This window comes from Euprymna scolopes, chromosome 12, assembly GCF_053919585.1.
Source record: "Euprymna scolopes isolate OS-2025 chromosome 12, ASM5391958v1, whole genome shotgun sequence".
NCBI lineage: Eukaryota > Metazoa > Mollusca > Cephalopoda > Sepiida > Sepiolidae > Euprymna > Euprymna scolopes.
Window position 1 is genome coordinate 127728523 of NC_136493.1, and position 26534 is coordinate 127755056.

At 32.7% G+C, this 26534-nt stretch overlaps 1 protein-coding gene across 1 annotated transcript in view; it reads right to left on the reverse strand.

Annotated features, from left to right (window-relative positions):
* The window catches only part of LOC145291477 (parathyroid hormone/parathyroid hormone-related peptide receptor-like), a 1157133-nt gene that overhangs the window by 121231 nt on the left and 1009368 nt on the right, over nt 1–26534 (reverse strand). The window contains exon 11 of the mRNA XM_080137359.1: nt 21373–21433. Within this exon, the coding sequence (XP_079993485.1) occupies nt 21373–21433 (61 nt within the window). The remainder of the gene's footprint in view (nt 1–21372; nt 21434–26534) is intronic.

Below are 26534 nucleotides of genomic sequence, written 5' to 3' on the forward strand. Positions count from 1 at the left end.
TTGCTAGTTCCTGACGTCAAGTGGCTTCAAGCCTTGTTTGAAGCAATTACTATTAAAAAATTCTATGAACACCTACTTTTTGTATATTTCTGTTAGTTTCTTTCTTTCTTATTTGTGTCCATTATTTCACATAGTCCTGTCCTATTGTCAGGATATATATATATATATATATATATATATATATATATATATATATATATATATATATATATATATATATATATGTGTGTGTGTGTGTGTGTGTGTGTGTGTGTGTGTGTGCGTAGATTACTGTTTATATATATGTATATGTACGTAGATTACTGTATATATATATGTATGTGTGTGTATGTGTGCGTAGATTACTGTTTTTAAAAATAATAAATAAATAAAAAATACGTCCAAATAAAAAATGGACGACTTTCTAAGAAAACACCGGATCTCCAAGGTGGAGACGTTAACCTTAATATCGTTTAAAAATCAGCAACAAAAACTACGTATATATATATATATATATATATATATATATATATATATATATATATATATATATAGTTATGAAAATATATATGGCATTAAGCTACACAGTATATTCCGCGTTTCATCCTCGTGAGAATTCGTCATATATATATATATATATACGTATCTAAATTCGTAGTATTGTCTAGTGCAATGGTTCTCAACCTTTTTTTAATCATGACTTTCTTTTCTGTTTAATGTATTTTGGTGAACCCTTATAGCTTATTTTATTTTTCAGTAATGTAAAGAAAACCAAAGAACATATATCAACAGTTTATCTTGAAGGAAAACTGAACCGATATTAACGTTACATGTACCATGGGGGTCCACATGGATCGCGGTTGAGAACCTTTGGTCTAGTGGTATAAATATTCTTCTAATGAATGCGTGTATACAGAGTGCATATTTGTTTGTATATACGTGCCACAGTCATCTATATGACGTGTGTATATACGTGTGTTCGTCTGTGACCGACTAGCGTTGTGATCGTCTAATCTAGTCTTTCGATTATCCGTTGAATTGAGGCGCGTTTCACACTTACAACAGTGTTGGTATGTTAACAGATAAAGTTTAACAAAAGACATGTCACATTTACAAAAGAAAGGGATAAATAACAGTCTCTGGAGTTTTACATCGGCCAATGCAGAAAAATACCTGGTCTATCTGTTGTTTTTACTTGACGGATTCCCGGAAAAGCTGCAAATGAAGATTCGTACAACTCGAAGTCTCTGTGGTATTTACAGCAGCTTTATTCCGAATGTTTACCTCATCGGAAAGCTGAAACGTTGGTCCTAGACTATCGGCATTGCTCATCCCCTCTATGGGGAGCAATCACATCATCCGTTTCTTTCTCTCTCTGGCTATGGACTCGTTCTGCTCTCTCCGACTCCCGACTCTGAACTAAAAATATTGATACGTGTCTTTCAAGCTCTCTCCTAAAGTCCACGTCATTTTTAGTGACCTCTACGTTTTGCTACGTTAGACTCTAGAGATCAAACCTTTTTTTTTAATTATTGTTTGTGTTCTAACATTCTTTTCTATTAAAACATTTTAATATAAATAATTTTATGTGAAAATATTCATTTCGCTATAATAACTTCTTTCTGACATTCTATTTTTACAAATATTAATAAGGATCATAATCGTCGACCAGCACAACTTTTGGCATTGCCCTACCAATATCTAACAACGTCCATTTCTTATCAACTCCATCTACTTTTTATTTTATTTTACTTTATGTTTCTCTTCTGTCTTGATTTTTTAAATTGCTTTTTTACGTTTCTTTCTATTCCTAACTTCTTTTGCCTCAAACCCATCTACGCCTTTTCACTTTTTTCTCTATGTATATATTTATTTCTAGATGTCTTTTTCACGTCCATTTTCCTTCTTTACTACCTTCGTTTTTATTCCCTCCTTATACCCCTCGTTTCTTCAATACTCTTCTACAACCTTTTTGTTTACTAGATGGAGAGGAGGTCACTTCTTATCCAAGTCCAAAGGCTATTCTGTGGATAAGGTTCAATAACTGTCAGTTGGCCTGTAAAACAAAACGTTGATTATCAGTAATAATAGAAATTCGGTAGTGTGTGTTTATTTAAGAGAGACAGTTCAACAGGAACGTGTTCATGCTAGATTTGAAAACGGCCATATTATAGTCAGCTAAGAAGCAGCCCGGCAGTATTGTGCTCCACGTCCAGGCAGTTCTAGGAACGAAACTTTGATCATGAAATTTATGTTTAGTTTTAGGCACAGAAAGATAATAACGGACATTGTTAGCAGTTGTTGTAAACAGACGAGTGTTTAATACGGATGTTCTACAAGGATGGTATAGATGGAAGGCCAGTTGAGCACCTGCCATGGAAATAACGATAGAGCAAATATTGACTCGCGCCGTCTCTTCTGTGAAAAAGAGAAAGTCGAGCTGAGAAGGGGATTCATTCTCTTTTACTTTGAATTTATATTTCCTTTTTTATTTCTTAATTAGTTTGCTCGCGTCATATATTTTTAATTTCCATTTATTTGAAATTTTAATCGCATTCACCTAGTGTATTGCTACTACTATATGAAATCATGCTTATTATGGCACTATTTAGAGATTTAAGCAGCAAGAAACATACTCGTATAGTCAGGAAAGCGAGAAAAAGAAAAGATATTCCAAAATTAAGCAATTCCAGGGAAGAAACTGTTAGAATAGTAAGCTTTCCCGAATCTAGGAATATCTGCAGTGAGGGGGCGGGATTTTGCTGTTTGTCAGTTTAGTCGGTTGTATTTACGTCAAGGGCATACAAGTGATACGAGCTCGTTAGCGAACTTTCCGGTAAAGTCTTAGACTGTTTTTCTCATCTGGCTTTCTCTCTTTCTTCCTCCATTAAAATTGGGGTTCTTTCCTTCGTTTATCCAAATGTCCTCTCAGGATATCGACTCGATCACGAATGCAAATGATATCTATTGTTAGACTTGAATGTGATATTACAAATATTGATGAAGTCTTCATCCGTTGACACGCCAACACGCATATATATATATATATATATATATATATATATATATATATGTATATATATATATAACTACTTCATTTACTCACATAAATTAATATACGAAAGTATAGATTTATGCGTAAACTTTAAGTATTTACTTCAAAAGTGCTCAATACGTAGGTAGAGCTAGTTAGCAATTTATAAAATATATATGGCGATTAAGCTACACTGAATATTCGGCGTTTCATCCACTCTAGGATTCGGCAGGCTTATGCGCGAATTCTGTGGTTGTTTCTCGTTTTTATATGGTCCTCTTCTGTTGATGATTTTAGTTAGCCAATCAGCTTTCTGGTATCCACCGCGCCCCTTCCTATCAGCCAATAGGCATGCATTTTATCGAACAAAGGATCTGTTTTAGAACTAGGTTAGTGGTTTAAGGCAGACTTTTTCCTCCTTTTATATATATATATATATATATATATATATATATATAAATATACATATGTGTACATACATATATGCACATATATATACATATATACATACATAATATATGTGTGATCGTTTATGTATATTCATGTTTATTTAATTTATTTATTTGTTTAATTTTTATTGTTTTTGTTAGTTTTAAAGCTATTTTGTATCGCTATCCTAGAGTAAGTTTTATTTTGTGAATACAGTTATTTGCTATTTCTCTTCTACAGTTTAATAGATTTTGGGGTTCTTTAAAGTACAGTATAGCAAATTTTTCATGAAGGCATAATTTACATAGGTCGTCTAAATGCCTACACGTGGTAGCTTGTCTTATTATTATTCCATATATATATATATATACATATATATATATATGTGTGTGTGTATATACATATATATATATATATACAAACACATATATATATATGTGTATATATATGTATATATATGCGTGTGTGTATTTGTGCGTGTATACGCGTGAGTATGTGTGTGTGTGTGTGTGTGTTGTCATACGAAGGCCGTTCCAAAAATAATGCTGCCTATTTTTATTCCGCCTGAATTGATGAAGCTTCTTGATGTATCGTGATAGGTCCCCAATTACAGCAGGCAATCAATCGATTTGATGAAAAAAAAAAAAAAAATGGGCGATTTCATCTACACAGATGACAATAAAAATACGAGGGTGTGAAATATTCGCTGATCATAATTTAATTTTTGATTTTTCGTATAATATTTTATATCAAAATCGAAAATATTGATGAAAGTTCCATAGTTATCACGAGGGCTTTCGTTTCAACGGCGAATCATCTTAAGGAGTTTATATATATATATATATATATATATATATATATATATATATATATATATATATATAACTACTTCATTTACTCACATAAAATTAATATACGAAAGTATAGATTTATGCGTAAACTTTAAATATTTACTTCAAAAGTGCTCAATCCGTAGGTAGAGCTAGTTAGTAATTTATAAAATATATATGGCGATTAAGCATAATCGCCATATATATTTTATAAATTACTATATATATATATATATATATATATATATATATATATATATATATATATATATACTTCAGAATAAAATTATCCAACAATCAGCTGGCATGGAAACCTGTGATTATAAGATTTACAAGATATTACTGGCAGTAATATTCTATAAGTATTATCCCACCTTAATAAGAATTGCTCGATATACAAGATAGAGCAAATAAATCAAATTTTAGTCATTCAATGAATTTAAAAATTTATGACGTGGAATGTTTGAGTTTCAGATCAAAAGATTTTTATTATTCTATGTAAGACAAAGAATACATTAGAAATATTTTCGAAATCCTATAGGATAAGGAGTTAAAATGCTTCTAATGTATTCTTTGTCTTACATAGAATAATAAAAATCTTTTGATCTGAAACTCAAACATTTCACGTCATAAATTTGTGTGTATATATATATATATATATATATATATACATATATAATTTTAGTCATAAATTAATATACGAAAGTATAAATTTATGCGTAAACTTGAAGTATTTACTTCAACAGTGCTCAATACGTAGGTAGAGCTAGTTAGTAAGCTACAAAATATATATGGCGATTACGTTACACTGAATATTCCGCGTTTCATCCACTCTAGGATTCTTCAGGCTTATGCATAATATATATATATATATATATATATATATATATATATATATATATATATATATATATAGTCATCCACATACAGTACTGTTTCGCTGTTTCACAGCTCATCAGTGCGGCTAGACAGGCAACTGCCTCAAGCCAGGATCGAAACCCGACCGCCCAAATGACAATCAAGGTTCCTCACCATTACGCTATACGGCTGCTGCTGTGAGGGTAATGAATTTAACAATGTTTTGACATCGTACAAATGCCTCCGCTCGATTTGTTAACACAAAGAGCGTCGCTTAATACGCTAATGGCAGTTTGTATATCACTTCCCAATATGCTCAACCCATGATGGGGAGCATTATAGTCATCCACCTACAGTACTGTTTCGCTGTTTCACAGCTCATCAGTGCGGCTAGGCAGGAAACTGCCTCAAGCCAGGATCGAAACCTGACCGCCCAAATGACAGTTAATGTCTGTCTGTCTGTCTTCATGTTTTCAAACTCTATCTCCTCCGAAACTAAAAGTTGCAGAGCGGCGGCCTCAAATGATTCGACTTTTTATGGACATTCTTATATCGTCCTTTAGCCGGTTAAAATAGTTTCAAGAGGTCAAAATGGGGTAAAATTTAAAAAATCGTTATACATTTTGTACGTTCATCTTAGTTTATTTTTTGTTATTAATCAGTTCATATGCGTGTCACATTAGGACTGTGATAACGTCACCAGCTTTGAAAGTTACAGTTTCGATTCTAGCTGATGGCATCCAAACACTTTCTTTTTTACTTTTAAAATCACGACTCTATAATAATATATACGAAATCTGGACAAATTAAAATATCATATTTAAGCGTATTGTATGCCCGGTCAACACTGCCCCCACTAGTATATATATATATATATATATATATATATATATATATATATATATATATATATATATATATATATATATATATATACTAGCATGGGTGCCCGGCGTTTCCCGGGTATTTTGAGATGTATGTTGAGCAAAAAAAAAAAAAAAAGTGGTCAATTTTTTAAAAACTTTGACCCCTATTATGACCCCTTAAAATTTGCTGTTTTGGGCTCAAATTTAGTTATTAAGTTAGATCCATGCCCAATGAACCTATATCTAAAATTTCAAGTGTTTAGACCGAAAATTTTCGGAGGAGTTTGGTAGAGTTCTCAAAGGTCAAATCGTTGAATTTTGACCCCTTAATCGCCAAATTTTTGTCCGAAAACTGGTCACATTGATTTTCCCAAATCTCAGTACTCTCGATATCAAATTTCGAGTCTGTATACTTAAAATTGACAGAGTTATTGCATAGGGAATTGTACACACACAGACACACAGATACACAGACAGACACTTTCACTTTTATATATATAGATAGATAGATGTATATATATATATATATATATATATATATATATATATATATATATACGTGCGTGTGTGTGTGTGTGATGTAAAGCTAGAGATAAGAGCATTTTAAAAGGCAGTCGATAAATTTTATTACGTTGAGAATTTTAAAATGATTATCGCATAAAAATTTCAAGCTTGTGACGTCACATAATTTGAATTGTTAACGTCTTTTGTGTAAATCTTCGAGTCCATATTTTAGGAGTCTTACTGACTTCGCATGCGCGTTCTCGGCTGCTCTTTGAACTTTTCTTTTTCTCTTCTGCTTTGTTATTCATGTATGTTTGCTACCTGAATATAATTCGACTAAGGATCGAAAACCTACATTATGTTTTATTCAAGCGTACAAAATAAATCATTAGAAGAATAATGAAAATATTATGAATTTTTACTCAATCAGAAAAAAAAATGTTTGCTTAAATGAAAGGATAATGCCTGAATATATACACACACAATAAATACACACACAATAAATACACACACAATAAATACACGCATTCACAAATGCACAGACACATAAAAGGTGCCTTCGGTAAGTTTACAGACCTTTTCGCATGGGCATTTTTATAAATAGTACGCACATAAAACTAGTTCTCTTCGAAGTGATCTCCTCCGGCTGCAATGCACTTGTTGTACCGTTCCAACAACTTCCTCATGAAAGTCATCTTGTGTGCGCATGTCAATGACCTTCGTCATAGCCTCTGTCATCTCCCCAATTGTCTCATAACAACAGCCTCTAAGATTTTTCTTTAGCTTAGGGAATGACCAAAAGTCACATGAAGGAAGGTTTGGACTATAGGGAATGTAATGGACTGCTTTGATGCCCATCTTGGTCAAATACTCCGTGACATAGATCGAGTACCCTTGGGGCAAACTTACCGCAAATCTTCCGCATCTTCAGTTCTTCGCGAATAACTGTGTGTACAATAATCACCCTCACATCAAACTGTGCTTATTCTTTCTATATAGACACCTGACGATCCTTATCCATTAAATTCTTTATTTGGCCAATCGACTCTGGTGTTTTGACTTCCTTACTCCTCCTACACCTCTCACCATTCCTCACAGACTCCTTGCCTTCCTTGAAGCTCTTATGCCACTCAAAAGCGTTTCTGCGGCATTTTCCAAGTTAAAAAAAACAGAATTTTATTGCGTATCGTTCTTCTAAAATGTCCTCACGTCCAGATTGCATTTTTGAAATTCACCAGCTGTGATAATCAGGTTTTTGTAGGGTTTATTCCAATTCCTGCTGTAGCTGTTCATTTCAACCTGAAATCATAAAAAATTAGTCAACCATCTAAGATGTGTATCAACATTACACTGAATTTACAAGAGTCTACGACAATTTTAAATGTCCGTAAAAAAGTCTGGAAACTTATTGAAGGCACCTCATATGTGTATGCGTAGAATGTGAAAGAGAATTATATTCTCTTTGAGCAGCCACTGACATCGGATATTATCCTAATGTGGTACATAAATCCCATTCTCTGAATTTTATGCAATCACTTGTATAAAAAAGTCGAAGATTTTGTTATCTGTCAACATGTTTTATTGCATTGTTCCATATGCATTTCTAATTATCAGCGTCTGACGCAGTTAAAATCTATTTCCACCTGAGATGTTTCTGATATAAATCTCAGTTTGTTGCCATATTTAAATTGTTTGTCTGAAAACTTTGTGCCGTTTTTTTTTCTCGAAATTCAGTTAGTGATCTTTCTGTATGTATTAACTTAATAGTGTTTTGAGATGAGTTTCTTTTCTATCTATCTATCTATCTATCTATCTATCTATCTATCTATCTATCTATCTATCTAATTAGCTATTTAGCTAGCTACCTAAGTAGCTATCAATCTACCTACTTACATATCTATCTATCTATCTATCTATCTATCTATTCTTGTTTGTATACTTATGTATAGATCTACTTCTGTATATCTATCTATAGATCTATTTCTATCTGTCTATCTATAGATCTATTTCTATCTGTCTATCTATATATCTATCTATATAATTAGCTATCTAGCTAGCTACCTAAGTAGCTATCAATCTACCTATCTACCTACATATCTATCAATCTATCTATCTATCTACCTACTTACATACCTATCTATCTATCTATCTATCTATCTATCTATCTATTTTTGTTTGTATACTTATGTATAGATCTACTTCTGTATATCTATCTATAGATCTATTTCTTTCTATCTATCTATCTATCTATCTATCTATCTATCTATCTATCTATCTATCTATGACACTTCTAGCAACTCAATGATGTTTCAGGCTAAATTTTCTACAATTGTGCCAAGTCAACTTCACATTCACGGCTAATGAATGTTTTTTATCATTATTTATTTATAATCTTTTTATTATGCTTATATTCACGAATAATGTGTTTTATTTATTTTATTAATTTAAAGATAAGAATTATTTAATACGAAAACCATTCTCATAGAAATAAAGTAGTGGGAGTATTAAACTAATAGTCTGATATTGCAGCTCAGTACTAATTTACAAAGAAATTAATTTGTTTAAAACACTTAAAACTACTAAACACATAAAACTTACAAAGAAATTAATTTGTTTAAAACTACTAAACACATAAAACTTACAAAGAAATTAATTTGTTTAGAACACTTAAAACTACTAAACACTTAAAGTTTACAAAGAAATTAATTTGTTTAAAACACTTAAAACTACTAAACACATAAAACTTACAAAGAAATTAATTTGTTTAAAACACTTAAAACTACTAAACACATAAAACGTACAAAGAAATTAATTTGTTTAAAACACTTAAAACTACTAAACACATAAAACTTATAAAGAAATTAATTTTTTAAAACACATAAAACTACTAAACACATAAAACTTACAAAGAAATTAATTTGTTTAAAACACTTAAAACTACTAAACACATAAAACTTACAAAGAAATTAATTTGTTTAAAACACTTAAAACTACTAAACACATAGAACTTACAAAGAAATCAATTTTTTAAAAACACTTAAAACTATGAATTTGCGATCGGTGCTGTAGTAAAGTTTTACATTGTCTTGACTTAAATCGGCATTTATTACTTATTCTTTTTAATTATAACATTAAAACTAATTACATCTCAATGTTTTGGCGGGTAGTTTGCTTTCCACGTAAAGTTATTTGAAATCATATTCTCGACTCAGTCTTCAGAGACAATAGATACATCAAATAAAGGCGGCTGCACATATAATTGTAAAGCAAGGGTTGCGCAATCTCAAACACACTTCTCCCGAGTCAGCACTGCTTGGTTCCAGTGACAAGGAGAAATCGAAACCGACTGCAAGCAATATCGAGATAAGTAGAGAGGGCTTACAGGACTTTTTAAATAATTTCCTAAATGGTCACTTATTTTGATCAACATCGTTTAACGTCGGTGATCTAATGGAAGCCGGTGTGTTAATCTATGTTGTATTTTACCGAAAATGGGAACCTTTTGGTCATTTAGATTTCTAGTTGAAATTTGTGTCAATTGAAGACGAAGATGGATGGTGATTTTTGTATGGATCACCAAGGGTTAAATGATATTCTTACTCATCTGATTTAATAGCCGCGAACATCAATTTAAAATGACAAAACGGCGCCACCCTTGTTGAAATAAGACTTCTCACGCTAATGTACATTTCTCATGTTAATGTAACGGAAATATATCACATTTAAGCACTTTTATTTCCACTTCGAGATTTGTCAGTGGAAGAAAATGGAGAGTCATTTTTTGGTGGAAGACTAAAGATAAAAGCCTTGCTCTCGTTCGTTCGTTTGGCAAACCACTTATATGAAATGAAAATATGAGTGCTATTTACGTTAAAACAACCATTCACAAACTTTCCTCCATTATTAACCCTTCGGTTTTATGTATTTCTCCTTTTACTACCATACAAGAAATTCACAGCCATCATAAAGTGACAGGAAAACAAGAAGATAAAAAGAACTTTTTATATTAATTTTTATTTATTGCGGACTATTATTCTCATCTTTATTACTTGCTGTTTCACGACGTTTCGGCCAACTATTCCTCTGGCCTTCGTCAGGTGGTAACCGCGACGGATAAGAATTTCGAATCTCCTAACTGCATTCTCAGCAATCACTGCAATCCGTAGTTGTTGTCGTCTCACCACGTTTTTGGCCAAGTAAGCCCCTGGCCGGCTTTGGGTAGGATTGAAACCGCTATCTTCAGACAATGATTATCTGGAACCGTAGAGATTCAACGTCTCTATCAACTGCGCCACCGGCCCCGAAGAGCGATCAAGGTTGGATTTTTTTAATCTTATAAATCCACGTTTATTTATTATCTGATCTTCCATGGTCGGGTCCGTACCGACTGGTATATACATATTATTTTAATTGGAATTCATTATTGAGATGAGTATTATTTATATTAATTTTCATTTATTGCAGACTATTATTATCATCTTTTTTATTGTCTAGGATTTTCGGTTTTATATAAAAATAGTATTGTGCATTCGTATCACAAAAAATAAAGAAAATCAGAACTTTTCTGAATAGAAAATTAAAAAGTTAATTCGTATTACGGTTCTTAGACATAACACAGTCTGAAAAGAAAACAACTGTTTTAATTTATCAGGTATTTCGATTATTTACCCCCGACTATATAATTTTTACCCTTAGGGGTAAATTTACCCCTTGTTGAGAAAATATGCGTTAAAATATTGTGCCGGATAAACCCACATTTTAAATGAAAAAACAAAAACAAAAACAAAAAAACAAAAATAAAAGCTGATTTTTTTTTTTAAAAAAAGAATAATCCTATAATTCGATAACATGGTGCTTAATTAATAATATTCCAAATAATTAAATCATTCAGTAATATAAATTTTACTGGTTAAAGGAAGTAGATATTCGCGGTATTTTATATTAAAACTAGACGATGGTTAAAACGCGCAAGGTCACCAATCCCCATTAATTCCTATTTATCCCTAACTATACATATAACAAATACCATAATACTTAGTTCGATGCATCTTATAATAACAAAGGTTCATACAAAATTCCAGCCAAATCGGATGAGTAGTTTCGAGAAAAAGTCGAACAGACAGACGGACAGACAGACAGACATAAGATAAATATAACATAGAATACTTTTTAGCTCGTTAAAAGGGGCAAGAGTTAAATCCCGTTGATTTAGAATGAGTGCTTTATGCCAAACATTGGCATTGTATCAACCAATCGCTGACAATACATTGAACGGATACCACATTGCTTAATTCGCTGCACATAATCATAACGAATCACCATTCAAAATTTCAGCCAGATCGGCACCGTAGTTTCCAAGAAAAAAGAAGCTTAATGTTGTAACAATGTTTTGGTTTATTTTCGATTTTTGAGCGATTATCGATAGATTGTCAATGGTTCAAATGAGCTAAACATTTTGTTTTCGATTCATTTTCCGAGAAAAAGTTGACCGAACAGACAGATAAATAAACAGACTAAGCGAAATAGATATATAAAAGATATAAGAGAAATAAATATAGATAAGGTCAATTTAATCTATATATCTATATAAGTGAGAATGTTTGTGTGTGTATGAGGACACTTCTCAACCTATATACTCAACAACGTTTTGATCTACAGACTAGAAATTTGGTATTTAGGGTATTCAGACACGTGAAAAACGTTTTGATCGGTATACATCCAGAAGAAAGGGTTTATAAGGGGTCAAAATTACAAAAAAAAATAGTACTTGAGGCTCATCGGATTTTTATGTTTGTCAACTGTTTCATGAGGTTTGAAAACACCTTTTAAAGATTTTGGTAAGCTGGTTTAATGGTTATCGTACTTGACTCAGTCTTTATGTTTTGATTTCGATCTCACCTGAGGTATTTTTTTTTACTTACAATAAGTGAACTGTTTAGAAAAAAAAACATAATACTCGTATGCACATGTCTGAGTTCTTTTCCTTATTTATTTTTAAAAGGAATTTAACGTTACGTTTAATACCGGGTAACGCCGGGTACATCTTCTTAAATAAATAAATGATAGAATGAACTAAAGACAGGAATTTATGTGGTCCACTGTAGAATATAAATAAAACAATGGAAGATGGTCCTTCATTGTGTATTTGTCTGGGATTATTAACATATACATTGGATGAAACACACAATGACCAAAACATCTGCGTTGGAAAACAAGATCTTCTCTACGTGACACATGAAATATTACAGCCAAGAGATGTAGTTACTTACCATAGTTTCGATGATTTTCAAGTATACTCAAGAAAACAAAACAACTACAAAAAAGTGATAAAAATATATGTACAACAAGTAAATGTTACCAAAGGCAAGATAAGTTACTTTTCTACCGACCGAGATATTTTTTAATGCTTTAATTAAAACTAAAAGCAGTGCAAAGCCTTTTGAGTTAGAACAAAAAGAAAAAAATAGCTGTCATATTCAAACCATTGTCACGCTTCGATAATCGCTAAAAAATCGAAAATAAATCAAAATACCGGTACAACATTACATGTTCTCACGATTAGTGACCTTTACTGATTGTGTTTCTAAAAGTATTTTGTTTAATTTCGAGTTTTAATCCCCACGGAAACGTTATGGTCGACCAGTATTTTTGTTTTATTTTCGATTTAAGAGCGATTATCGATGCTCAACTATGGATCGGATGAGACCATCATTTTGTGTTTCCTTCTAACTCAACAAAAATTGCACTACATTTATTTTAAAGTAAAAACACCTTAAAATAAGTGAAAAACAAAACTTATTCAGGTAGGTAAAATAGTAACTTATCTTGCCTTTGGTAACGTTCATTTATTGTATATCATATTTTTTCACAACTTTTTTGCTTTATTCTGAAATCATTATAGTTTCTTTCATGAAAAAAAAGCACGTTTTGGACAAATTACAGTAATTCTGAACATAATATGATATATGGATTGAAAAATAATTTATCCTTTTGTTAATATAAAAGATCTTATTAATTTTACAATAACGAAATTCGATCGAGATTTTTAAATGAGCTATGCTAAGTTGTCGACTATAGTCGAGGGCACACCGAAAGCTCCCTTTTGATTAGCTGCTACACCGAAATGTATGGAAGGGCGCCACTCTATTATAAAGATTAATCTGCTTGCTTTAGATTCTTTAAGTTTTAATGGTATGTTTGTGTCCTTATGTCTGCTCGCATGATCCCTCGCTTATTCATATTTACAGAAAGTAATTTTCCATTTTGTGGGAAATTTTTACTTCATATTTACTCCTTCGTATATAGTAGTAAGTTTGTTTTTAATGCATAATTTATGTAAAAGCAAATGGTGTCCAACGATGTTCGAGATTAGCAAGAAGCGAATATTTTGTGTACCTTTTGTTAGCAAAGCTATTTTGGTCAAAGAAATATGGGACATATAATTTTTTTTTACTTTACATATAAGATATTTATTTCTCCTTGAATACAGTTCGATATATTTTTTATCTTATTTATAATTCTGATTTGACTTATAATTCTGATCTTTTTTATTTAATTTATTAAGAACGCGGCAAATCTTAAACTGAAAAAAATATTAGATGACATTTACACGTCTGCTTTCCACTCGGGTACGAAATATTTTGCCTGCATTGAATCGTCCACCTGTTCGCATGGATGACATTTATGATCGCCAATTTGTCACCTTAGCTTACGCAGTATATCATTTGCTTCTGAATAATAATAACAACAATAAGAAATAAATAAATGGTAAGGATTTGAAACGAAAATTTGGTGTCATTATCTATTATGTCAAAGTGAAATTTTTAAAGCTTTGTACTGACACGGTTCTAAAATTCACTTGCCCTAAAAACAGTAGATATCTAACATCTATATTTATTTTATTTTATGCACTTATGTCTCTAGAAATTTCATTCGGATTGAATGATAATCTATACTGATATGTTTTGCATGTATGTATGTATGTATGTATGTATGTATGATCTATCTATCCATCTATCTATTAATCTATCTATCGATTGATCTACCTGTCTTATAAATCAATCTATCTTTCTTTCCATTTATAATATCAATCTATCCATCTACCTATATATCTGATCAATAAATCAATCTATCAATATATCGATCTATGCATATACGTTATCAATCCATAAAATCTATCCCTCTCTACATATTTTCAATCAACCTAATCTATCTAGATAGTTTATCAATAAATCAATGTATCTATCTATCAATATTTCGATCTATTTATATACCTTATGAATCTATCTATCTATCTATCTATCTATCTATCTATCTATATTTACAATCAACACATATACTTATATAGTTTATCAATAAATCTATCAATCAATAGACCGATCTATGTATAAACCTTATTAATCGATACATCTATCTATCTATACATATTATCAATCAACCTATTTTCCGATAGTTTATCAATAAATATATCCACCTATATATCTTATCAATCAATCAATCAATCAATCTAAATAGTAAATCAATCAATCAATTAATCAATCAATCAACCAACCGAAGTGATAGATAAATAGATAGATAGTGGTTTGATTGATTCTTAAGAAGTTTATCTCGCTAGAGAATATTAATTTACGTTAAATTATCATGCATCGTTGTATTCGCCAGGTTTCGATTCAGACGCACATCTATATAAAGATGGAGAATTTAATGCCTAGTAGACATTATCTCGTCGTCCAAAAGTTTGTTAGAGCAATCTAACATGGCGTTACTTTACGCCACAAGTATACATGAGAAGGGATAACAAAGAATCTTATTAATTAACTAACAAACAATGCTTTCCCCTATCGAGTGCTGCCAAGCACATGGATATGTTATGTTTCAGGTGGTCGTAAACCATATTATACACAGTATGCGCAAATTTAATTTTAACTTCGATAAGGTATGCATTCACAATCGTCCCGGCAATATTATTGGGATTAAGAATATACATATGGATTAGTCAGTGTGGTTGTCTCCCTTTGTAACCTCACAGATTCAGCTTAGCACTGCAGGCTCTTTTCCCGATTTCCATGTTACTGTTTATATCTGTTTGTACTGCATTAGAATAAATGTTCCCAGAAGAAAGTCGTATACAAGATTAACAGATTCCTTGGATAAAGAGTATGCGCCTGTTACGTGAAAAAATTATTTAGTATTAATTCGTGCGAACGCACGTATTCACAGACCCTCATTTTATATATTTACCCTTCGCCGTTGTATATCATTCTTTATTACATGCGCAAGCAAAATCGTTGCATAATTATGTTACGTATTAGGGACCAATGGCGATTAAGTTAGCTAGTGTATTTTTTAACAAGGGTCACACTTAGTGAATGACATTCTAACCTTAATTTAAAAAAATATGCAAATCAGAATTAGGTGATGCAAAGTTGAAGCAGGGGACAGCAGTTCAAGCGGTAGACAAAACAGGAAATGACAGATGACATCCGTTCTTCGAGCAAGAAAAAATAAGAGTATTAAAATCAGTCTCTTTGTGGATACTGTGCGAATAAGACACCGCAAATGATGTAGAAAACTTGATAATCTTATGTTACCCCGATGTCTCTGTCCGTACGCGTCATTCAATTTAGTTTCCTTAAGAAATTAAGTTAAAAAATTAAGTTAAAAAGTTAATAATTAACTAAGAGAACATTAATCTCTGTCTCTCCTGTATCAATTATTTCCAAATAAAACCTTGAAGAAAACTCTTAGCCAAGGTCTGCCGGTGTTTTCTTTCTTCATGAAAAATAGTTTATTTCTATACCAACCACTAGTCGAAACGGTGTTATTTAAAAAGAAACAACTATACATGGTTGTTATTCCTTTGTTTTAAAAGTTCTCGATCTCAATTGTAACTTATCTTCGAGCAAAATTCGTAATTTCTCACGCGCGAAGATTTCAAGGTTTAAAATGTCCACAATGTTTAAAATCGTAAGTTTTTTTTATATAATTGTTTATAATGAATAGTTTCAAATGGGTATGTTTCTGTGGCATAATATAATCTCAAAATTGTTGATACACCGTTTAATAGACGAGTAACTCTCTGTTTAGGAGGTTCAGCAGGAAAGATATTGTGAATAAATGTCAAGAAAAACGCCCATCTTGAAATCATAGAATAAATAGCAAAAATGATATAGTCGGTTTTATGTGACGAAATGTTATATTTACAGATCGGTTTCTTGGAACGTTATATTTGGAAAAAAAGGAAAAGAAAAGCAAAAAAAAAAAACAACAAAAAAAAAAAACAAAAACAAAAAACAAACAAAAAAAACAAACAAAAAAACAAACAAAAACAAAAATAAGAAACAAAAAAACCAAAAACGCACACAAAACCCCCCCAAAGTACACAAAGTAAAAAATACAACATAATCCCAGAAAAACCAACCATTGCAAAATCAATTTCTATAGCATGTCTATATTGTTTGAAAGAGACATTGTTTTGCTTTTACCGTTTCGTTTTTTTTTTGTAAATATTTTTTGACTGCGATTTCTGGTTTTAAGTCCAACCATAGAAAATGTACGCCGTGCTAAACGATCGCTTTGTACTGATTGGTCTTCTCATATTTTATTCCACATTTTCCTGTGCAGATGAGAAATCATAGAAGCAGAATGAAATAAAAAAGAGGAAAATCTACCCTTTTCAACGAGATTATCGAACATGTATTGAAGACTATGTTTTTTTTGCCTATTCATATTTTATTCGATGTGTCCACTCAGCTTCATAAAAGGCTTCGTCGTCGGTCCCTCATGGTTCTCTTTAAAATATATATGTTCAGATCAAATCAGAAATTCTTATTTAAGATGTATCTAACATCTCTATACTCTATTTTTCTCTTCTGCTGCTTCAGTTTGAAATACCATTTTTCTTATGTTTATGAAGTTTGGAGATAAGGATTAATTTCGTATTCGTGACGTAGTGGATAAGATATTTGGTAAAATTCAGTTCTAAGTTACACCGTTTGGAGGTTGGAGGTTCAATCCTTAATGCGGGCGACAAAATACAATCTTAAATTACTTAGGAATTCTATCCAGCCATGACCGATGGAACGAGAATATGGTACCCTCATAGATTAAATCAAAGGTTCCGTTCGATATTCTATGCAGATCTCCTAGTTCGGCAGAAAGATTCCCGAGCTCGGCATAATATGCCTCAAGAAGATCGGAGGTTACATCGACCAAAACGTTGTGTAAATAACACTGAAGATGAGAAAAGTAGTCCCAAGAATCCAAATAATACGAATAATCGATCCTCACATCAAAAACTCAGAAAACTTGTGAAAAAAGAATCCAAGATGAGAACCGTAGTACCGAAATCTAATACATATTGTCTGTCTCCAAATTTTCAAACTCTATCTCCTCCGAAACTAAAAGTCACAGAGTTGCGCTAGGGGCTCAAACGATTAGACTTTTTACGGACCGTTCTTTTATGGATGGGTCAAAAATGAAAAAAAATCGTCATACATTTTGTACATTCATCTTAGTTTATTTTTAATTTTTTATTTTTAATCAGCTCATACGCGTGTCACGTTGGTTGAGTAGTAAAGTCACTAGCTGAATGCTACAGTTCTAGTTTCGATTCTTACTGATTACACCCAAATACTTTTTTTTTCATGTTTGAGATCACGACTCTATAATAATATATACGAAATCTGGACAAATTAAAATATCATATTTAAGCGTATTTTACGCACGGGCAAAAACGACCCACGCTAATCTAATTTATAAAACCTTACTATGTCTGTCTGTCTGTCTCCATAATTTCGAACTCTATCACTTCTTCCGAAATTAAAAGTCATAATGTGGAGCTAGGAGTCTCAAATGATTGGATTTTTTATGGACCATTCTTTTATGGATCTTTAACTAGTTAACATAGTTTTTAAGGAATCAAAAAAGGGTCAGAATTGAAAAAATCGTTATACATTTTTTACATCCATCTTGGTATATTTTTAATCAGTTCATATGCGTGTCACGTTGGTTCAGTGGTAATTTGCTTTGGTAAGCAGTTTTGAATGCTACAGCTTTGCTTTCGGTTTTGATCGTACCTATTTACTATGCCTCCCCACGGGACAGAGTTAGACACCAGGGTCGTTTTTTAACGTGGAGAAAAGGTACAAAAATAAAAATTGTCTCAGTCGTGAAGGATTTCTCCTCCACCGAAAGAGAACAAGAAATAGAAGTGCAGCAACTGAAGAACAGATACTACACTTTGAGATATTAAATCTTTTATTCATGTTAAAAAAATACAGTCAAAATCAACGATGAACAAAAAACTTAGGCACATGGCCAACTACTACACTTTGATCTTGTCCCGAAGGCCAATCACGATTCTACATTAATATTTACAAGATCTGAACAAAGTAAAATATCATATTTAGGCGTATTTTACAACCGGGCAAAGCCGGTCTACTCCCACTAGTAATATAAGTAACTATTTTCATTGGTCTATCATGTTACATGCAAAATAGTATTTTAATCAATCCCCCAAGCTTCGAAATAGCATTTTGTGTCCACGCATCCATATAAGACAATCTGATAAAACAGAAAGAACACCCATTCATTATATCGCCCTTTCTGGAATTAGAAATTTAGAACCAGTGTTTACTTAAAGACAATCTTCGTTATAGTTAAAAAATCGGACGACTATAGCTCAAAGAAACCAGAAGGACCCTCTTTCTCATTAACAGCTACACCGAGATTTCCCTTATAACGCAAAAGAGATATTGAGAATCATTTTTTAAGTCTTTGGTATAGATCAAACGATATTTGAACTCTGGTCTCCCAGCGTACACTATCACCGTTATAGGTTAGCAATATGTATGAGATCGACTTTATTAAAAAAAATTATGATTAGTTTTCAGTAGTTATTTTATTTATTAACAAATGATCAAATAAAATTCTTCTGATAATTGAAAAAAAATGATGTTTTTTAACAATTAACAAAGGCTTTTTTTTTTAATAATAAACGGTTATATTTTTTGTTTTCAAAATATTTCCAAATGGTTTAATTGTTATCATAAATGCAAATTTAACTTATTAATATATTAAAAATAAACTTTTTTTGATATAATGAAACTAAAACTAAAAATAATATATGAGTGAAACTAAAAATTATACAAAAAGTTTAGTGGCTGTAAATAATGGAGGATTGTTTTTTGATTATACAACGGTTCTCAATTTCCGATTTAGACATGCCAGCCATGATGAAGTGGATACTTTTCATTATAACGAAAATCTTTCTGCCTATCAGTTGGTTCATCTTTGGATCGGTTCAGCAATATATCACGCTGGACTTTTAGACGATCTGCCACGCATAAGTTGGCAATAAAATATTAAACATTATCTCACTTCTTTAAGTTAGTCTGCCATTTTTTGCTCGATTGGTCTGTCCCTTCAACTTCAATTTGAAATCGGTTTTAGTGACCACTATAATCTATAAGCCAATGTGCCCATTCATCGCCCATTCGATCCGTCTGTATCTTATACTTAACTCTGAAATAGGAATAAAGTCTCCTCTGAAACTGATAAGCTATTTGTCCGTTCATCGCCCGAATTATCTCCCTTTCCGTTAAATTAAATTTAAAATAGTACTTTAGTCACCACTCATATTTATAAGCTATCTGTTAGTTCATCGCTCATTAATCTATTTTTTTATATTTAAATTTGAAATAGTACTTTAGTCACTACTCATATAAGCTATATGCTCGTTCATCCTCTGACTAATCCGTCTTGCTCTTACAGTTCAGTTTGAAATATTACTTTAGTCTCCTCTCAAATTTATAAGCTATCTGTCCATTCTTCTTCTGACTAACTTGTCTTTCTCGTACACTTAAGTTTTAAAGAATAAATTAGCCACCACTCAACTCTAAAAGTCGCTTTATCCGTTCATCACTCGTTTGATTCGTCTGTCTGTTATTCTTAAGTTTTAAGTAGCATTTAATAGCCAATCAACTCTTAAGTCTTTTCGTCTGTTCATCGTTACGCTTAAGTACATTTGTTTGTCACGTTGAAGTTTACAAATAACTTATGCCAAATGTCTGTCTCTCATGTTTAAATTGATGTTCAGGTCCGTCACGGTAAATTTTTAAATAGCGTTTATTAATTTGATAACGAAACTATAAAGGGGCTCTAATAGTTCGTTGCCCTGTAACACTTTATTTTGGAATAGAATTTTTGGGCTCCCTAATCAATAAGTTAAATCTTCAAATGAAACTTTGTCTGTCATTCTGTTTGTCGGTCATATGGTCTGTCATGCTTAAGTTTGAAATAGCATATTTCCGTTCGTTCACTCAACTCCATAACTAACAGTTTCTATTTGTCCGTCGTGCTTAAAGTTTTAAAGAACATCTTAGATTCGTCAACACGCATTTTCTATTTGTCTGTCACGTTTAAGTTTGAAATAGCATCTTTAGCTCAACTCTGTTATAAGCACTTTCTATATGTCTGTAACGTTTAAGTCTGAAAGAACATCTTTAGATACGTCGACTCAACTCTATTACAAGCACTTTCTATTTGTCTGTCACGCCTAAGTTTGAAATAATATCTTTAGACACATTGATTCAACTCTGTTACAAGCGTTGTCTATTTGTATGTCACTCTTAAGTTTGAAATAGCATTTTCATCTTTAACTACGTAGATTAAATGGACATATCTTAAGTATATATTTCTTGTTTCGTTTTTTTATTCATTGTTCGTTGATTGAGTGAAAATTACATGATGGAGGCGATCGACTTTTTTATTTTTATATCTTTTTAGCAAATAGACGTGATAGTAATTATGGATGAGAACATAAAAGGATATATAAAAAAAAACAAGGAACCGCACGAAGTTAAATACTTACAGAGTATCTTCTTTTGTCGCCCTTACGGCCACCCACGTCAGCACGAAAGTCAAGGCAGATGCTGCAAGCAGATACGTGAAATGATCACTTACAGAAAATAAATGCAAGTATGCCGCGTACGCACATGCACGCACATGCACGCACAAACACACACAGAGTTAGATTTTTTTAACAATTCTTTAACACCTTGATGCTTTTGAATGAATATTAATTAATAAACCATTTTAAAAACAGTATATTAACTAGCAAGTCTACCTGGATGTACGGCATAATCACGTTGACACACCGGTTCCCGCTGGATAACCGAAGTTAAGCAACGTTGAATCTGGTCAGTACTAAATGGATGACCATTTGGAACTTCCGGGTGCTGTATGTGCTCTCCGCTTATCTCGGCATTGTTTCCAGTCGTCTTGGACCTTGACTCAAACAGCGCCGATTCAGGAGAGGTGTGGTTTGGGACTGCGCAACCCTTGCCGCACACTTACACGCGCAGCTGCCTCTAGAAGGAGTATCCTTTGTCTTTCGAGACTGAACGGAGGCATCGGACTTGAATTTTCCCCGGGCAAAAGTAGCATATTTTTATTCAAACTCGTACGTGTAGTCTATCTTTTTCTTTCCACCGACCTCTCCTCACCCTGTCATTCTACTCAGCCCAACCCATTCTTCTCTCTGGATATACACACAGCCAACTCTTGTTTTTTATAGATTCATCGAGGAATGAGTCAGCATAAGGGAATTAAATCCTTGATGAAAAAAAATCAGTTCCCGTTAGTTATCTGACGAATGATCTGGTTAGAAAACTCAACTCTCCTCTCCTGAAGAAATCTGTGCCAGTTTAAGATCGAGGAATGAATATTTTTTGCTAAATTTTAGGTATTATTCATTCTGGGCGACACCAATAAAACATACCAAGCTTGTGTATGTTTATTTGGTAGTTTTAGAGTTTTAACTGGATATACAAACCTACGCATGAACAGAGCGCGTACGGGCACGTGTGAGAAACCAAGCAGTAGCCGAAAGATAGCTAGATAGCGAAAATGCTAGATGTAGCAGCCGTTAAAGCACGTATGCAAATTAGTAAGCTGTTTTAATGCATCTTTATTTCTATATAATTTTATATGCTAATTAACATATCGCAGAAAAGTGTTTTTATGAGTAAGGGTTTAATAGTGTATTTTTAATTTATATATGGGGTGTCCAACACGTTCTGAAGGTGTTTGAACTTAAATAGATTTTTTAATTTTTGAAGATATCTTTCTGTAATTTTAACAAAAATAAAATCTTGACCATATTCGGCTTCGAATATTTGTGCTCTTTCCAAAGCAGATTTGACTAGCCCTACTTTTTCTTGTGGGAATATCTTAAAGAAAGAGTCTACGTTAACAAACCCCAAACTACGCAAGAATTGAAGGAAAGCACCAGAAGTGAAATAAGGGAATTAAATCGCAGAGATTTTGCGATCTGTCATGAATAACGTTTTGGAACGCGCACACATATGGGAAGTTGAAAATGGGCAACGTTTAAAATACATTATTTCATAGATAAAGATTGTTTGAATTTTGTATGAAAAAAAAAAGAATCCCAATATTTTAGATTATGTTAAAATTACAGAAAGATATCACCAAACACAAAGAATCTATTTAAGTTCAAAACCCTTCAGTGAGTTAACGTAAAATGAGAGAATATTTACTGTTTTAAAATATTTGAATTGTTACAATTTTAATTAAATAAATAACGATAAAAGACATCATTTTATTTATATACGAGGTGCCTTCAATAAGTGTCCAGACGTTTTTTGTACAAGCATTTAAAATTGTCGTAGTCTTTTGAAAATTAAGTATGTTATTGCTATACATCTTATGAGATGACTGACTCATTTTTATGATTTCAGATTCAAATGAACAGCTACAGCAAGAATTGGAATACCCCCTACTAAAGCCTGGTTGTCACAGCTGGTGGATTTCAAAAATGCGATCTGGAGGTGAGGAAACTTTAGAAGAATGATGCGCAATAAAATTCTATTTTAAACTTAGAAAAAAAATGTCACAGAAACGTATGGCAGATTGTTTAATAAGGATGCATGATCAAAAAATGTTATTCTGAACATCAGCGTGACAGACCGACAACAGTACTGGAAAAATGGTTGGATGCTTCTATAAACCCAATCTACCTGCTAATGCAATTCTCCACCTATATAAGAGCCAGGTACGTACAAGAATGGTGTATTGCTGTCACATCTGGGAAGGAGCTACTAGGAAGAACTTGTCCTGTCTTGACAAAGTTCGGAATAGACTTCGTAGCCTAGTGGGGGAGCCCTTTTCTCTTCCTGCAACCTCTTCTCCAAAAAGAACCGTTTTGAGCCTGTCTCTGTTTTGTCGCTAGTTTCATGGAAAGTGCTCGTCTGAGCGCCAATCTATGCCCCCCCCTCACTAAACATTCACGAGAAACACTCGTCTGACTGAAAACACTATCAATAATTCCCCCTACTCTTTATCTGTGCCTAAACCTAAACGTAGATTCCATGAAAAAAGCTTCTTTCTTATAACTGCACACTTGTGGAACTCTCTTCCGTTTACCTACTTTCCATCTGACTGCAATATGGTCGTTTTCAAGTCCAATGTAAACAACTTCTTGATGAGCTGTTCCCCTTAAGTAATCCAATTTACCAAATTTACCTCTTCTAACAATTACTATGATATTGTCCTTTTGAACACTGTGCACTCTTTAACCCTTATCCTCGAATGGCCTTTAGGCCTTGATTCATTTGTGAAATAAATATGACAGACTAACGAAAATATTTCAAATTTAAAAGTAGAATAAAAGATTTCTCATCCAAAACTATTTATAACTGTATTGATAATTGCTCTTTTTGGTATGTTCTTTGTGACTTACGACCATCACGGATCTTGATAAAAGAACACACTGAAGAATGAGAAGACGTGTCATGTGAATCGCCTAACAGAACAAACAACGAAACACGTTTCTGAAGAAGGCTGGAGAGTAGAGCGGCCAAAACATTGTAACGACATTACTAAGATGAGGAAACCAGTGCAAAAATGTATGAATAATATAGAAAATTTCTCATTTAGAACCATATATAGCTGCATTGATAATTTTTCATTTTGGTATCTTCTTTATACCGTGCGAACAACACTGATCATATCATTGTTTGACGACTTGCAGCTTTCCTTGATTAAAGAAGACAACGTAGGAGGGATTGCGTGTCGTGTGAACCATGTAAAGAACCAACAATGAAACACGAAAGGGGCTGTAACATATCCGTTTGTGGAACATAATACCGTATGGCTGCTTCTCAGCTGGCTATAACATGACCGTTTTCAATTCTACTATGAAAAAGATCTTGTTAAGCTATTTTATAAAATTACCTAATTAAACCCAAAACGTAATCTAATTAAACCCAAGTTCTTCCACAACTGACCATCACTGTGATGTCTTACCGTCTATTTAACACAATTCAACTTTTATCCTAGAATGGCTTCTAGACCTTAATAAGTGGTGATCCCAAGTAAAAAAAAGAAAAAAAAAGAAAAACAATTTACGTCGTAGTCGTTTTCGCTATCTTTAATCTAAAGAAGCCCGGAGGATAAAACGGCCGAGATGTTTCGGCAGTAAACATTAAGATAAGGACACCAGTGCAAAATTTACAAATAATACTGAGAATTTTCTCATCGAAAACTACTCACAAATGCTGGAGATATTTCCCGGCGGTCTACACGTATCTTCTACATGATCTACAGTGTAAAGTTTTCTCAAAAAAATAATAAATCGAAAACGCGCTTCCATTTCCTGTTAGACGGAGTCATCTGACTCTCAATAAGATACCAGGTGTCACTTTTACATTTTATAGATCAGCAGATAAGCCCAATCCATGTAATTGCAAGTTACTAATAGCACCAGTTCCTCCGGGGTGAGTCGACACGATTTCTTATTGTATCTTTTCCACCATCAGATTTTTTGAAGCTCTTTGGACACTTTCTAACAAAAACTCTCCACGCATGCGCATAATGTGTGTGCTCACGCCGCTGTACACACATATATAGCCAGTTTTCCGCGGGTCCTCAGTCAGGTCACGATTCTATTTTTATTTGTTAGATAAAGACGTACATCTCTATAACTGGTCTGTCAGTCGGTCCGACTCACTCAACAAGCGCCTGTAATCGATTGCACGAGATCGATTGCTTCTGCTGCATTAACTATTTCTTTTTTCCCCAATCTCATATTAAAAAATATCACAAATCTAAAGAAATGAACTCGTTTATACTATATGAATAAGATAGTAATAAACAATCAAATTATTAAAATAAAATATTTAATTAATCTTCGATTAGAGCAGATGCCGCGAACTATCCGTCGCCTAAATGAATTAGATTAATTTTTTTTTTCGGGCGAGGACCTTTTTGCCTACTCACTTCCTCTTTTTAATAAAAGAGAAGTTGCGAACCTATTTGGGGAACAAAATACCGCGAGACTACTTCTCAGCAGACATGAAAACATGATCGTTTTGAAGTGTAATGTAGCAAGTTCTTATTAAGCCATCCTCTTAAATAATCAAACTCTACTCAAGTTCCACCATTCAAAGGGTTATCTCACAGTCTATCCGATACTAATTAACCATTATCCTCGGTTGGCCCTTGAGCCTTGATAAGCTGTGTTCTCTCAGGAAAGAAAAAAGATAAATACTTATATTACTATGTATTGAGTTTTACTTTTTATTCTTATAATCAAGTTTTTCATTCAGATTTTTAACTGGGAGTATCTTTATCCCTTACTAGTAGTATATATTCGACGTTGCCTGGATTAAAAAACAAACAAACAAACAAACAAACAAACAAACTTTTGTTGTTGTTTCATGCTGTGCAAATGGAATTATTTTCTATTTTAACTCTAATCTAGATGTAGTAAGGATCCAAAGTTGTCGGCTTGTATAAGCTTTACGATAATAATTTTGTTTTAGAAATTTTTTTAAAAAGTTACACAACGTTTACCAAGGAACCCACACGTTGTAGCAGTCTACGTCGCAATGGAGACCAAAACAAAGAATACTGGAACTCACTTTTTCCTGCAACAAGGACATTAATTTCCTAATTCTCCAGCCACGCGTGACTTCTCCTTGCGGCTGTGACGTCTGTCACGTGATCGTC